General features: G+C 37.8%; 2 protein-coding genes across 2 annotated transcripts in view; one reads left to right on the top strand and one right to left on the bottom strand.

Annotated features, from left to right (window-relative positions):
* ccdc130 (coiled-coil domain containing 130) overlaps positions 1-4,709 on the bottom strand; it is a 10,407-nt gene extending 5,698 nt beyond the window's left edge. Inside the window, exons 1-2 of the mRNA XM_015400874.1 lie at positions 4,651-4,709; positions 2,907-2,938 (exon numbers count right to left, since the gene is read on the bottom strand). Of these exons, the coding sequence (XP_015256360.1) occupies positions 2,907-2,909 (3 nt within the window). The 5' untranslated portion in view covers positions 2,910-2,938; positions 4,651-4,709. The remainder of the gene's footprint in view (positions 1-2,906; positions 2,939-4,650) is intronic.
* A 982-nt stretch (positions 4,710-5,691) lies between these two features.
* Positions 5,692-7,098, top strand: LOC107101820 (transcription factor IIIA-like). Its single transcript, XM_015400879.1, has one exon. The coding sequence runs from the start codon at positions 5,729-5,731 to the stop codon at positions 6,815-6,817; it is 1,089 nt and encodes a 362-aa protein (XP_015256365.1). The 5' UTR covers positions 5,692-5,728; the 3' UTR covers positions 6,818-7,098.
* Positions 7,099-14,756: the final 7,658 nt, after the last annotated feature.

Below are 14,756 nucleotides of genomic sequence, written 5' to 3'. Positions count from 1 at the left end.
AATACAGCCTTTAACACATGTTTTCTGTGATCTCAAGGCATGGCTGCTGCACTCGCTAATGACACAGCGAACAAGAACAGGAAACACTCCATTTTTGGATAAACACGGTTTTAGATAAGTGTTAATGCTCGCATTTAAAAATATTTGTAATTGAAAACAGCAATGGAAACACTTTTCGCATCACATTAATCACATAATCTATAAATGGACCTTACTGCCTTGTAAAACAACAAAAAAGAAGACCATAGGTAGTTGGAGGATTATGACGCTACATATTCAAGTAGTATTTTCATGTGGAGCTAAGTCAGTGACAGCTTGCATTGACATCCAATCCGATATCTGGCCTTGAAAATTTAAACACTGTAAAACTAAACACTGAAATTTCACAAATATTGAAAATGTAAACAATGAACATTCAAACCATAATAATTCAAAATTCCCCATAAGAAAAAAGTTAAAATTTAAGATGATATGTCACTTGTAGCTGGAGCATTTATTTTCTATATGAGGTCATTTCAGTGTCACTGCAGAGTCCCTGCAGCTACGATGTCACTACAAGCTGGTACCTCTGATCTCTATTTATTCACTGGACTGCTGATAGGCTGTTGGTAGTACACCGAGCTGTGAAGTCACCAGCCGCCATATTGTTACTCCATAGTTGAACAACGATGACGTTCTCATTTTCTGGGGGGCTTAAGACTTTTAAAATAAAGATAAATTCATCACTTTGACAAACAATGTCTGTTCCATAGCATTAGTAGATCTCTGTAATTTATGGAAAAAAATAGTCAAATCACATTACGTAGTCAGTATGAAGTCCATTAAGTCTATAAATCTTGTAATATAAATTCTTATACAAATCCATCACAACAAAAAGTGTGTTAATGGAACATAATAATACTGTAGTCAGATATTAAGAATGTTACACACACAGACACATTCACTATCTGATGATGCGTCAAAAGGGCTAAATTGATGATGTACATGTAATAAATATATATTGATCACATTGTTATGGTAATACATAACATTACTTTAAGGGCATTTTTAATGGCACGATTCCGTGATAGTGGGGAGTACCAAGATGGCGGCTAGTGACTTCAGTTTCTTCGGCCAATCAGCAATCCAGTGCATAAGACGGGCATACACTGTACGGTTTTATGCCCTTTTCAGGCCGATTCTCCCGCTGTGCGAGAACTTTTTGATCAGGCTGGCTTTCAGCCTGATCGTGCAGTGTACAGGGGGTAACGAGGGACAATTACCCTCTTACGACCACCTCCCGATCAGGAATCGTGAGGTAGGGACAAAATCAAACATGTTTGAAATTCAGTCTGCCTTCGTAAGGTGTTTGTGGGCAAATCGCTCAGTGCGCATGTGTAAATAAAGACTCTGCTTTCTCTCAGATGAAAACACAGAAGCATGGCGGGGGTGCGAGTGAAATGGAGTTGTTTCTGTAAAATTGACAGACTGTAATAGCCACGTTTGCTCAGTCATGTCTTTGTCCAAATATGTTGTTGCCTTTTCCTTTAGGACTTTCAGCACACAAAATTGCACAAATAGCCAAGGCAGAGCGTTTCACTCTAGTGAGCTTCATATTCCTCTTCTACTCATTTGGCTTCTTGATAGACTAGTCAGAGTAGCGCCATCTCACTGCAGAGTCGAGTCCGACGTGGTTTTTAGATGTACAGTGTGAGCAGGTAGATCACACCAGAGCGTCAGGTCGCACAGTGTGAGAACATACATCATGAGCTGTGTTAACTTTTAAACCCTGCGGTTTCGTTAAACTGTAGCTGCGTGCAACGATTGCAAAAAATGGAACAGTGTATGCTCGGCTTAAATAGAGATCAGTGGCTAGCACTGATTTAGTGTTGGGGGGTGGGGCTAAACTGAAGGTTCCTTCAAGATCCTTCCGTTTTTCAGGTACTCATTGTTAGCTACCCTCAGTAAACTAACGAAGGGCTCTGGTTAAAGTACTGCTGCTGCTCAATCAACAGTAAGGTTCATCATTTTGTTATTGTTATTAATTTTGGCTAGAACAAGAGAAGTACTCTAGTAAACCTAGTTTCAAACTAAGGTAAGTGCAGAGTGTTCACAAGATGAGAACAGGAGCTCACATTTGCTATGGAGCTAAATCAGCAAAGATCTCCGAATTAATCTTAAGTTTAGCCCCGCCCCCCAAACGCAGAAACACCGCAAACTTGAAGTGACATCATAGCTGAAGGAACTCTGCAGTGACACTAAAATCCTCTCTTATTGATAAAATGCTGCAGATAAAAAAAACAGCATCATCGTTATTTTTAGCTTCTTTATGGGGAATTTTGAATTAGCAATGTTTTAATGTGCAATATAGGAAATTTCATTGTCTGCTTTTTTTTTTTTTTAAATGCCAAACTTCACATTTGAAGTCCATGCAAGCAGTCACCGATTTAGCTCTATACAGTTTGCAATGATGAGCGCGAGCATTAGAGCCATGGCTGTATTATGGATATATCTCATGTGTTTCCATGCGCAGCTGTCATGTTGTTTTTGGGAATTTTTGTTGTACCGTATTTCTTATTTAATGAAAATACCAAAATGGCGAATATCGACATAGTTTTATACACATCTTTAATGAAATCACAGCTACTGAAGAAAAACATGCCACCATTTCATCACCTTCAAACATTTGTCTTTCAGATCACATTTTTTTTCAAAGCATTGGACAAAATTACAAAGCTTTAACGTCATTGAATAAAAAAATTTTATTCAGCAATATCTGTTTATAGCTGCACCAATGTTAATAGGACATGCAAGTTAAAAAAAAATTTAAGCGTTTGATTCAGTTTCGAAGCAGATTTTTTCCCCATACCAACTGCATCAATACTTACAAGGTTATAAAAAAAAAAAAAAGAAAAAAATCAGCTTACCATATTGACAACTGAAGATCAGCTTTGTGTTCCTTTAAAAATAGGAGAGACATGAGTTATTGACAGCTTTAAAAAAAATCCTGCACAGAGATTAAAATGCTATTAATAAACATAAACTTAATTTGACTTAAAAAGCATTTTCCATGCCACGGTATCATTTTCATACTGCGACTATTTTCAAACGTACAGTTGGCGACTGACAACCAACAGATCTGTGAAAATATATATGTCCCGATTCTCATTATTTATGCCTGTAATTTTTTCATAATGCGACTCGGATGGAGTGTGGTCCCTGGGATTTACCAAGGAACCTCCAGGATGCTGACTGAAGGCTGCTACTACTCAACTACAGGAAATATTAACCTGCTTAGAGAAGTCTGTGAAAGGATGAAGAAATACTTAATGAATGCGACTAAGCAACCATCATTGTTAGACTTTAGTTTGGAGATCCTCAGGTAGAATTGTTTATAACAAAGAAATGTTTGGTAAAGATGTTCAAATTGCATGAATTTAAAGACGCTGTAGTTTTTGTTTTCTTGGCTGCATACGAATAAAACCAGAAGCCCTTCGACTCTACACAACATTTTCTGTAAACTCAGCTTGGAATCTTTTTTTTTTATTTCTTTATGTTCACCAGAAATCGACAGATTAGTGCATCCAACAAAATTATCTGACTCCGGTTTAACTGCATGCCAATAAAGACGTTTTAATCTTAACAAAAACAGCAAAAAGCAACAAAAGCAAAACAGAAATTGTTACAGTTTTTCTGGCGTTATATGCATTGTTTCTAATTTGCTCAATGTCTGTTTTTGTACATATACGCCTTTATCTGCACAGATGTTAATGACTGTTAAAGTTTTTTTTACCTATTTACCATTGTTTTTTTTGTTTTTTTTACATCTTTCTGTAGGCCTGTTGCTGTTTTTGATGATGATTTTTTACTTTTCTCTCAGAGGTATTTCCTCTTTAACCTTAAGAGAAGTTTTTTTTTTATATATATATATATATATATATATATAATAATCATGTCTGTACCTAAATGTTTTCTTCCAAAAGTTCCCCTTTGCAAGACAATTAAGGTATTTCTGGAAATATGTTTATGTAAGGACTTTACAACAAGGAATTCATGGTTGGATTTGTACAAAAAAGCATGGTATTGATCTGAGTGCTGAAGGTGATATTTAAGTCAGGATTCTAGCAAGGCCATTTTAATACTTGGGAATAAAAATATAAAATATTCCTTTTATAATTTTTTTTTAAATCGATAGAAGTATAATAACTAAGTGGAAAAGTCTATGATTTGTTTGATATAAACAGTAACAATTCTCAACTACATAAACATCTCTATCATTTTAGTTATTCTATACACTCCCTTATATAAAATCGATTATTTTGTTAATGCAACTTGCCAAGTGTTAAATACCATAAACCAAGGGTCATTAAAAAGTAACATGAACGCCTAAACAGCCCTGTATCTCCACGCACTAACAACCAGCAGACCTGCAAATTTTAAATCTTCATCAGTTTGGTGTCCAGAGGAGCAATTAACAGATGCTATCGATAACTAATGAAACCGTAGAAAGCAAGCTAGCGTTAGCAGCTGTTAGCTGCATTTATGTATCACGTTAAAACAAAACAAATGGGATAAATAAGTAAAGCCCTGAGAAAGATCACCGATTCGGTTTGGATTTTAAGGAAATAGTTACCAACCACAGTCCCACAGCTGATATTAAAACATACTTACGAGTTACTCTCTAACAGTTCTGCTAAAAATAAAACACACGTCTTTACGCAATTTCCGGATTCTGGGACCGGATGTTGCGTCAATTTACAATTTACGTCCACACACTAGAATAGCAACTTTACGAATATTAACTGGTCATTAGTGTGGACTCACAGTAATAAATATCTAGTCACTAACAAGGTAAAAGAAGTTAACTTTAAAATAATTCATCAAATATATCCAACAAATTAATTTATGAATTTTGTACTTTCTGTAAAGCTGTCACTGAAACAATGTCACTGAAACAATTTTTTTTTGGGATAGTTGAACACTTATTTAAAAGATATTGTGATGGACAAATAACACTGCAGTGCAAAGACATCATTATCGTTAATGATTCAAAATGTTTGACCCAAACGGACTCTTTTATTTTGAATTTTCTTATTTTATTTGGAAAGTTTTATGTTCATAATGTAAATGGTCCAATGTAAAACCCAATTTGCCTCAATTCAAAACTGAACTGAAATGCAACCTTGGAACTTAAAAGGTTTAACAAATTTGAAAGCTATAAAGACCTTGAATAATTTTAATGCCTTTGAAAAATGTATATGAAAATTGTGTACCCCTCCCATATGTTTCATTTTTTGTAACTCTCTTTTGTTTTCTTTTTCACTATTAGTACTATTGTAATGTATTAATTGATGTTTTGATATGATTTTTGATACTGTTTGTCAATTTTGTTAATAACGTTTTATTGAAAAAAAAAAGTTTCGGTCCACACTCCTTACCAGTTGGTGGCGGTAATGCTCACCTAACGTTTTCGCCAACCGCCTTAAAAAATTCAAGAAGAAGAAGCCGCCCGGTTGCAATATTAGGAAATGAAGGAAACATAACAGATATTCATAAACTAAGGAAAGCATTGTTTATGTATCTTAAGAATACAAAATTAAAAAATAGAATCTAATAGATGTGAAGTAACGCTGCTACACACTCATGTACAGTAGGTGGCGGTATGCACCTTAAAGTTGCTTGTGATCCGCCATAATAGAAGAGAAGAAGAAGAAGAAGCCGCCCGGTTGTTTCTTTTCATTCGTTGAACATGGAAACCAAAATAGAGCCATTTAAAAGGTTTTTTTGCTCTTTTCCCGACTGCTCGGTTACCTACAACAGACAGTGGAAATTGGACGCCCACTTGTGCAAACACACTGGAGTTCGGCCCCACGCGTGTCAACACGAGGGTTGCGGCAAGTCCTTCTCCACGCCGTACCACCTGGCCCGGCACGAGCTCAGCCACAGCGGCGAGAAGCCCTTCCCCTGCTCCGTGGACGGCTGCACGGAGGCTTTCACCACCAGCGCCAACCGGAGCAGACATGTCGGCCGCGCGCACGGACAGGAGCAGAAGAAATATGGCTGTAAGTTTCAGGGCTGCGGCCTCGAGTTCAAGAAGAACAAGCAGCTGAAGGCCCACATGTGTGAGCAGCACACGCAGCTGCCTCCTTACCAATGTACCTACGAGGGCTGCCATATGCGATTTCCCACCCCGAGTAAGCTGAAGAGACACGAGAAGGTCCACAAAGGTTACCCCTGCGAAGAGGAGGACTGCTCCTTCACAGGAAAGACCTGGACAGACCTCCTGAAGCACAGGAAGGAGCAGCACAGGGTGGCCCTGAAGTGCAAGCACTGCAGCAAAGTGTTCAGAGACTCCTGGTTCCTTGAGCAGCACCAGGACGTCCACTCTGACACTAGAGTGGTCTTCAAGTGTCCCAGGGAGGGCTGCAGCCGGTCCTACACCACCATGTTCAACCTGCAGAGCCACATTGGCTCCTTCCATGAGAACCTGCGTCCATTTGTCTGCACCCACGGCGGCTGCGGGAGGGCGTTTGCCATGAAGCAAAGTCTCCAGCGCCACAGTGTCGTTCACAACCCAGAAGGGAAGAAACCGAAGAAGCAGAGACCAAGAAGATCTGTTGCGTCCAGATTGAGCGGTTATAATGAAGCTAAGAGAGTGGTGTACAAAAAGCACAGAGAACCCGTCCCAAAGTCTGGGGCTTTGGAAAACAAAGCAGAGCAGCCTGGTCCTGTTGTGCTGGTGTCCCTTCTGCAGGACACGTCTTTGATGTGTGGCCCTGCTGTGGACACACATGAACTCAATGCCATAGCTGCTCCTTTAACAGCGGAGTTGCCTTGAGAGTTTCATGCTAGAACTGCAAAGATACAGAGGGCACAGTATTATGTTTGGATTGTGTGCAGGTTCATATGGAGAATGAAAGGAAATGTGTTCTAAATACAAGTTTTAAATGAATATTCATCTACCTGTCTCTGGGAGTTATGTTTCTAAAGCCATGTAATACATTTGTTCAGTGTACATAAAAAAATATGAGCTGGACCTCATCTCTTCTGCCTCTCTGGGCAAACAAATGCACTTTCCATTTTCTTCTGTAAAGAAAAATGTGTCCCAATTAAAATGAAGTCTAATACATTCTGGCTTTGTTTTCTTTAAAGATTTGTTATGTTTTTGACTGGTAGTGCGAGCAATCCTATTTATATTTATTTTAAAATATTTGTACTGCTCGAGAAATGTTCATTCTAAAAAATGACTTTCACTAATGAAATTTAAATCAATCTTTTTTTAACTGCCCAATGAGAATTTATAAATTGATATTCAAAGCCATTAAAGCATCACAATATAATTTTGTGTTTTTGTAAGATAACATTCAGCCTCTCTGTCAGTATATTTGATTATTCTTAAGAAAACCGTGATAAAGGCCAGGTTATCTCTTCCAAAAACATTTAATTAGACAACTTTTATTGCTTTTTTGTATACACAGTGTATACAAAATGAAATTTTGATTTGTACAGCTTTCATGACATTTGCAGTCCTTAAAATGCAGCAGTGATCAAATGTAAAAAGTGGGAAAAACAAATATGGTGCATTGATATGGAAGTTCAGAGCATTAAATATATATGGTGCCATCATGTAGCGTTTTGGTTTGGTGTCAGTGTGATGCAGAGTCTGACATGATTTAGAGTTTTCTCAACAGTTCAGAAGTCTGATGGCGATGGTAAAGATGCGGTTTTGGAATCTGCTGGACCTGCATTAAATGCTGCGAAGCCTCTTCCCAGCGGGCAGCAGGGAGAACAGTCCATGGTGGGGATGTGAGGGGTCATTTATGATGTTACAGGCTCGGGAAACGCAGCGCTGGGAGGAAATGTCTTTAATGGAGGGAAGAGGTGCTGCAGCCTCCACACCACACGGAGACAGCTGGTCAGAACGCTCTCTATGGTGCTTCTGTTGAAGGTGGTGAGGATGGGTGGGGGCAGGTAGGCTCTCCTCATCCTCCACAAAAAGTACATACGTTTTATTTCCTTTTGATCAGAGAGGTGGTGTTTACAGTCCAGCTGAGGGTGTCTGTGGTGTGCACCCCCAGGAATTTGGTGCTGCTGACCACTTCTACAGCTGAGCTGTTGATGAGCAGTGGAGCGTGGACGGTTTATCAAAACAACCACATTGTTGACATTAAGATGATTTCCTGTTGCCATATAGACTACTCATCTGGGCTCTATGTTTGCAAAGAATCCTCAGCAGAAGGTCATTAGTGCTGCTAATAGTCCGAGCAACGTTCACTAACATTATCTGATACAGGTTTTCTGACAAACTTGTTTAAATCTCATTAAAATGTCCATACGTTTAAAATTTCACACAATATTTAGGGATATTTTATTGCATTCCTTCTGTTTAACACTTTTAATGCAGTTAGAAGGTATGAAATTCTTACTGTGTGAAAATTAAAAAAAATATCACTGCTGTTATATAGACTCAAAATTGTAAAATGAATCTAAAACATGTAGCTTTCGGTTCAGTTGATGCCTAACCAATATACAACATTTAATAAATCACTATAGGCAGCAATATGGAATAAACACCTGCTGGGGAATTGTTGGTTATGGGATGAGGGTATTTTGCAGAACATTTTGCTTTGTTGTCATCCTGCTTCTAAAAGTGTGGGAGACTTTTTTTTTTTTTTTTTTAATTCAGATGACCCACAGTACAAGGCTACAGGTATTATATGAGAAATGCTGCTTTACTTCACATCTGGGTCGAAATCCATTCTAAAAACAATCATATCCATGATATCACAAGGATATCGCAAAGGTTGCAGTGAAAATGGTGCAACTGTTATTAGTTTACTTGATTTGAATACGATTTATTATGTTTAATTCCTGTTTAATTATGAGATTTGAACCTTTTTATTGGTTTTACAGCTACCTGTCAGGTGTCCTTTGTAAGCATTTAATCTCAGTGGCATCTCCTTGCTGAGCAAAGGTAAATAAATAGACCTCTGGCTCTGGAGCTTTATGTAGTTTAGAACCTCCTCTTTCACTCTTTTTTTTTAACAGTGTCCTGTCTGGCAAAATGGCAATAAGAATACTTGTCTTGATGCCAAAAAGAGCCCAACAGATTTTACTTTCACAAGTGGAACAGTAGGGCTATTGCCATAGTTTTACGCTTGTTTCATGCATATAAATTGCTTTATTATAATTACGCAGGGAGTTTTACAGATTAAATGGACACAATGTAAGTAGAACAGAAGAGGAAAAACAGAAAAAAAGGAGAAAAGAGGAGATGAAAGGGAGATAATGGTAACATGTTCAGTCTGCTTCATCACCTGCAAAGAGATGTAAAAAGAACAGCACAACCAACGGATATAGTATGTCACTCTGTCACGCTTAATAACTTCGGCTAAAAATTTGAAGGAATTCCGCTGTTTTTTGAAATGGAAAAAAGTATTTTTACAGAAGCTAACTGAAGCAATTTCTTCCCAGGCTTTTTTTAATACCAAAATTTCCTTAATGTAATTAACGTAATGTGAAGATTTTTTGAAAGTGTTTTCTACAAATGTACTAACTAATGTAAATCTACAAGCAAAACCAAAGCAATTCCCTTCTTTTCTACATGTTCTCTTAGATCTTAAATTACTTAAACCTATTGAAAGGTCTGAAACACTGTCTGCAGGACATGTCATAAAAATCTGCTCGGACCTGAACAGCCCATCAGAATGAATCCTCTTAGCCAAATGTGTAATGAAAGCAGGTGAGAAAGTCCTTGTAGTTTACTTCCATACTTCTTAATTTGTGGATACTTCTCACAAATTAAACTAAAATGATTGAGAGCAACAAGAGAGGTAGATATATATATAGATATATATAACCCCAACAGCTTTAGTGCTATAAACTTCTCTTCTAACACATTTGAGATCATTACTGTAGCAAATATTGACAGTGTTGTCCTACTCCATGACCTCCATCTTGTGGTACCCTCTTCTACCAGTGGAGTTTTATTCCCGTTCAACCATCTGATTCCCAGGAAAGCCAAAGCACAAACCTGCACATTTTTTCTTGTGCCTTCATGACAAACAGATGAGCATATCAGCCCCTGACCAGCTGATTTACAGCGTAAACAGGAGTCGCTCAGTGCAAGTTTGAGATTCCAAGGCTAATTCTTCCATGAATATTTCCACTTACTGGAAGTCTGCTCCCCACATTCCTGCCCCCTTTCAGCTCAGACGGTCCCTATATGGGCTGACTGTCTTACCAGCTCAATTCAGGAATGTACAGCACACCTCTTTTAATTATTATTCATGGGATGTTTCTATGTTATCCTGCATGCTACATGTATGCCACATCCTTACATGAGGTTCCCACATGGCTGCGGAAGTCATGACACCGAAGTTAAACATCTATGAAGTTAAACACACCAGTCAAAAAACGATGGCTACAGTAATACTAATGTAAAAAAAAATGTAAAAACTAATGTTTTTTCCAGCATGTTACGATTAATCAATTGTTTTAGATCTGTAGATTTTACTGATTGATTCAAATTTAGCTTCATCTCACAAGAATACTAGAAGTCGTCTTTGTTTAGATGATTATTTGCAAAGATGAAGCAGGTTTTAGGTTTGCCTTATCTGGAAAAATGGCCTTCTGCATCTATTGAACCCAGCAGTGTACAGCAGCCATTGTGTGTCTGTCTTTGATACTTCAGCACTAGTAGAGCCCAGATTCACCAGGGTGATCATGGTGTTGATAACTGGATTGTGTTTCATCTCACTCCATGTCCTTCTAGTCAGCACAGGTGTCACTTTCTGCTTCTGACCACATCTTCTGGGATTTTCCACAGTCTATCATATTTTGCACTGTTGCCGCTGGAACTTAAAAACCTTTAGACATGGTCTTAGAACCATTTCCTTACTTGTAATCAGTGGTGGACAGTAACTGTGTAAATTTATTTGATTAATGTACCTAAGTATATTTTTTGAGTATCTTAAGTAATCTTTTTTTGGCTGGCGTACCTTAACGTTAACTCCACTACACTTCAAAGTTAGAAATTGTACTTACTAGTCCACTACATTTCTGTTTACCAGTTAGTTATTCCTTTTGGCTTAGTTTAGCTTTGTAATCCGCTGTTGCTGTTTTTCTTTCTTGAACTGCAATTGGCCACTCTAGGAACCTTTTGCTACTCTCTCACCCTACCCACATCTCACTCTGTTGCGCAAGCCTTTAAAGGGCCGGCCATATTAAGTCTCATCTGAACCAGGAATAGCTTAAAAGGCCCTCAACAGTGAGTCTGTTTGACCCAGACCCAATATCCCACACTCCTGCCCTTGCATGCTTCAATTGTGCGCTCCCGCTCAGGGTTCGAGTGCATAGTGTGTCCCAGTCCTCCAGGAAGCTCCAAATCTGAAAGGAAATCCGAAAGACACACAGCATAACATAACGGAGAGAAGATTAAACACAAAAACATCTTCATACCATATGTAGCTGGTCTCTGAAAAGCTTAAGAGGATTTTCTAAAAACACAAAATCCAACTACATTTCAAACCAAACAAGACCCTTAGACAGAGGCTGGTGCATGCTAAGGACAAAAACCCCAGACGCATTGCCCAACACAGAAGCCAGAGTCTTGTCCTCGGGACAAAACTCTGCGGTACATCTACACTTTTTTGGACAAAGGACATTCTTCTGAGGACCAGAATGTTCACATTTTGGACAAAGAAAATAGGTGATTTTAGAGGGGCGTGAAGGAATCCATCTATGTTAAGAAAGGAAAGCCAACCGTAAAAACAAAGGGGGTGGACTCAGATTTCAGTTTTCAAAAACCTACAGTACAATTCAGCAAATGAGTCGATCCCTTTCCGCTATCATCGCATCCCTAACCCCTTCACAGGGGAACAGAAGACCTTGCCTATTCAGCCAGGCCAACAATTCCCTTTAGCGACCCCCCTTTCAGAGGCATAGACAGGTATGGGGAATTGCAGGCTAACAAAAGAAGCCCAAAAAAACCCATACTAAAGGAGTGGACCCGTTTTTCGATTCAAATTTGATTGTTTTCTAAGCAAAAACAAGGTTTTGATGGGCTACTGTATAAAACCTTGAACTCAGCGCTATTCCTGACATTTTTAATTGAAAAAGCGTCTTGGATGGGCAGAAAAATGTCTTCAAACTTGGAAACAAAGGCCAGTGGATTGTTTTTAACTTTTTTGTAATGACCTCAGATGTTTTACAGAATCAGCAGATTTGAAAATAAAATGTAAGACATTGAATTGAATCTATTATTTGGCCTGTCACAGGCTACTGTAGGAATATTTTGTAGTCATATCGTTACCTGTAGATTTTACTCTGAATTCTTCTGAAATGCAAGCTGTATAATAGATAATTGTAAGTATAATAATAATCGATTCAGGAGACTTTTATAACAACATTTGTGTTTTTTCTGTTTACCTAAGTTGATTTTGCTTTACCTGTTTAAATGAACTTGATGGTCTGATAAATAAGGTGATTGGAAAAAAGCTTCAGTTTAATATTCTTGTAGTTACTAGGCTTAAAAAAACCCAATATGTAAAACATTAAAAGAAAATATGACTTTGCCTATTATGTGCTTTTTCAACCTTGTTCAGCTCTATTACCACATATGCCTGGCATCATTGGCTGTAGTAACACCCACAACATGAAGCTACATCACCTTAGACAGGCCTTCTATTAAGGTCACCTCCTAGCCCCGCCCCCCTATTTATTCGCAGTAGAAGAAGTCAACGAAATGATAGAAACAACAGGCACCTTGAGGCTAGCGCTTAGCACAAAACCCCTGGTAGGTATAGACCTCCTCAGTGTGGACTAATGACCCTTTGAGGACCAGGAGACCCAACCAATTACAACTTAAGAGCCACCTCAGCTCAACCGCTCTTTAAAGACCTTCTTGGTTAATAAAAAGACTTCTTTCCTGAGCATTCATTTCAGCACCAGCAATGGTTGTGGTCATTGTAAACTTGGCTTGAATTGAAAATAAAGATTTAAATGTTAAAAAGGAGAATTTAAGTTATTTTGAAACTTCCTCAATAATTAGATTTGTGAAATCTAACCCAAAATCATTATTGGTTTAATGCTGGAAAATTCACTTATGCTGATAAACATGACATAGAAATGATGCTACTATTTCAGCATTGATTAGATTTGCAAAATCTAAACAAAATTTAACCGTTATTCAATGCAACCGACTGCTGTTGATTCAACAGTGACTTGATGTTAAAATGACAGCAAGTTTTTTTTTACATATTTTCTCTGATCTATTAAAGTAGCCTTGATGTCATAATATATCATTGCAGGTTACAAAGGTTAAACTCAACAGAACACAATGATTTACCTGTTGATGCAGCAGCTTTAACACTGAAAAGGTGCGTTCACGGCCGTAGCAAGACTTTAAAAACTACTGAGGTCCACTGAAATATTTTTGTAAAAGAAAAAAATATAAACAAAGTGTGCTTTATTAAATAATGCACATGTTTTGTAGTAAAACGGTGGAAAACAGAAAAAAACTTGCCATATTAATTTAATGGATAGAAACATTATAGCTCAAGTACCACATCCTGAAAGTCTTTACAGCTTCTACATTTGAACTAAAATTAAAAGATGCAGCTGTGGAGAGTAAATCATTTCTAATTAAGACCGTAAATATACATGGGGCATTTTTTTGTGGCTTCTGAAGTCTCATTTTCATGAACTTTTGTTTAAAGAAATGTATTGTTGATGCAGTTATGATACACTTTACAACAGTTAATAAAGGTTTGTCCCCTCTTTCTCTTTCAGATGAGCTGTGTGTACCTCAGGTTGGTCAGCTGGCCAGAGCGCTGATGAGAAGAGATGGATAGGAGGCGGACGGTTTGGACCTGAAACTTTCTAGGAAAACACACAGGTTCCACAAAATACCAAAGCATGTGCTTTAATCATGCATTAAAATAAAGACAATGTAAGAAAACCAGAGAGAGATCCACCTCTTTCTTCAGCAAATATTAATATAGAGTTTTCATATTTCTTACATCAAATAACAAGCCTTATAGATGTTTAAGTAATTTGTTATTAAACAACTAAGACCAATGGTGTAACTTTTCAAAGGACTGGTGGGGACAGTCCCCACCAATAATCTCCATTTTTTTCACCCTTTCCACTCATTTATTTTAGCCAAAGGTAACAGACGTCTCCCAGTTACAGGTTAAAATTAACCTGATTTCTTATTGTACAGACAGAATCAGATTGCAGGGATTCTACATATTTTGAAGTTTTGCTTCTGGCTTCATTATATTAGTAAAGAGGTTCATAAATCTTTCTAGAGCACAGAGAAAAGCAAGGAGAGCTGCAGAACTGAAATGCTGGAGAAGTAGTAGCTACGTCCAAGGGGGAAAAAAACTCAAACATGAAGATACCAGCCCTTAGGACTGTATTTTTACCCCACTGCTTTAGAAATATGCATAGAATCAACAAATGTGGAAAAACTCAGGGCAGATATTTTTAGTTTTTTACATTTTTTTAAGGTGTTAGTTGTTACCATGTGACCAAGTTGTTCAGTAGGATCGTTCTCAAATCAGAGAAGCGGTTTCTTTATGGTAATACATTCGACCTTAAACCACAATTCCATAGAGTGTGAGGAGAACCAAGACTCTCCTGTTTTATTTTTGGTAATTTCAAATAAAACATAATAATCATAATAGCTGTTGTTATTTTTTGGTGTCAAGTTTATGCTAAAATTCTTTACAGTAGAATTTGTAGAAGTGCTTCTAAGCGTCAATACATGAGGC

Source organism: Cyprinodon variegatus, unplaced genomic scaffold, assembly GCF_000732505.1.
Source record: "Cyprinodon variegatus isolate N-32 unplaced genomic scaffold, C_variegatus-1.0 Scaffold1158, whole genome shotgun sequence".
Lineage (NCBI taxonomy): Eukaryota > Metazoa > Chordata > Actinopteri > Cyprinodontiformes > Cyprinodontidae > Cyprinodon > Cyprinodon variegatus.
Note: the sequence above shows the minus strand (reverse complement) of the source record. Positions and strands in the feature narration are given on the sequence as shown.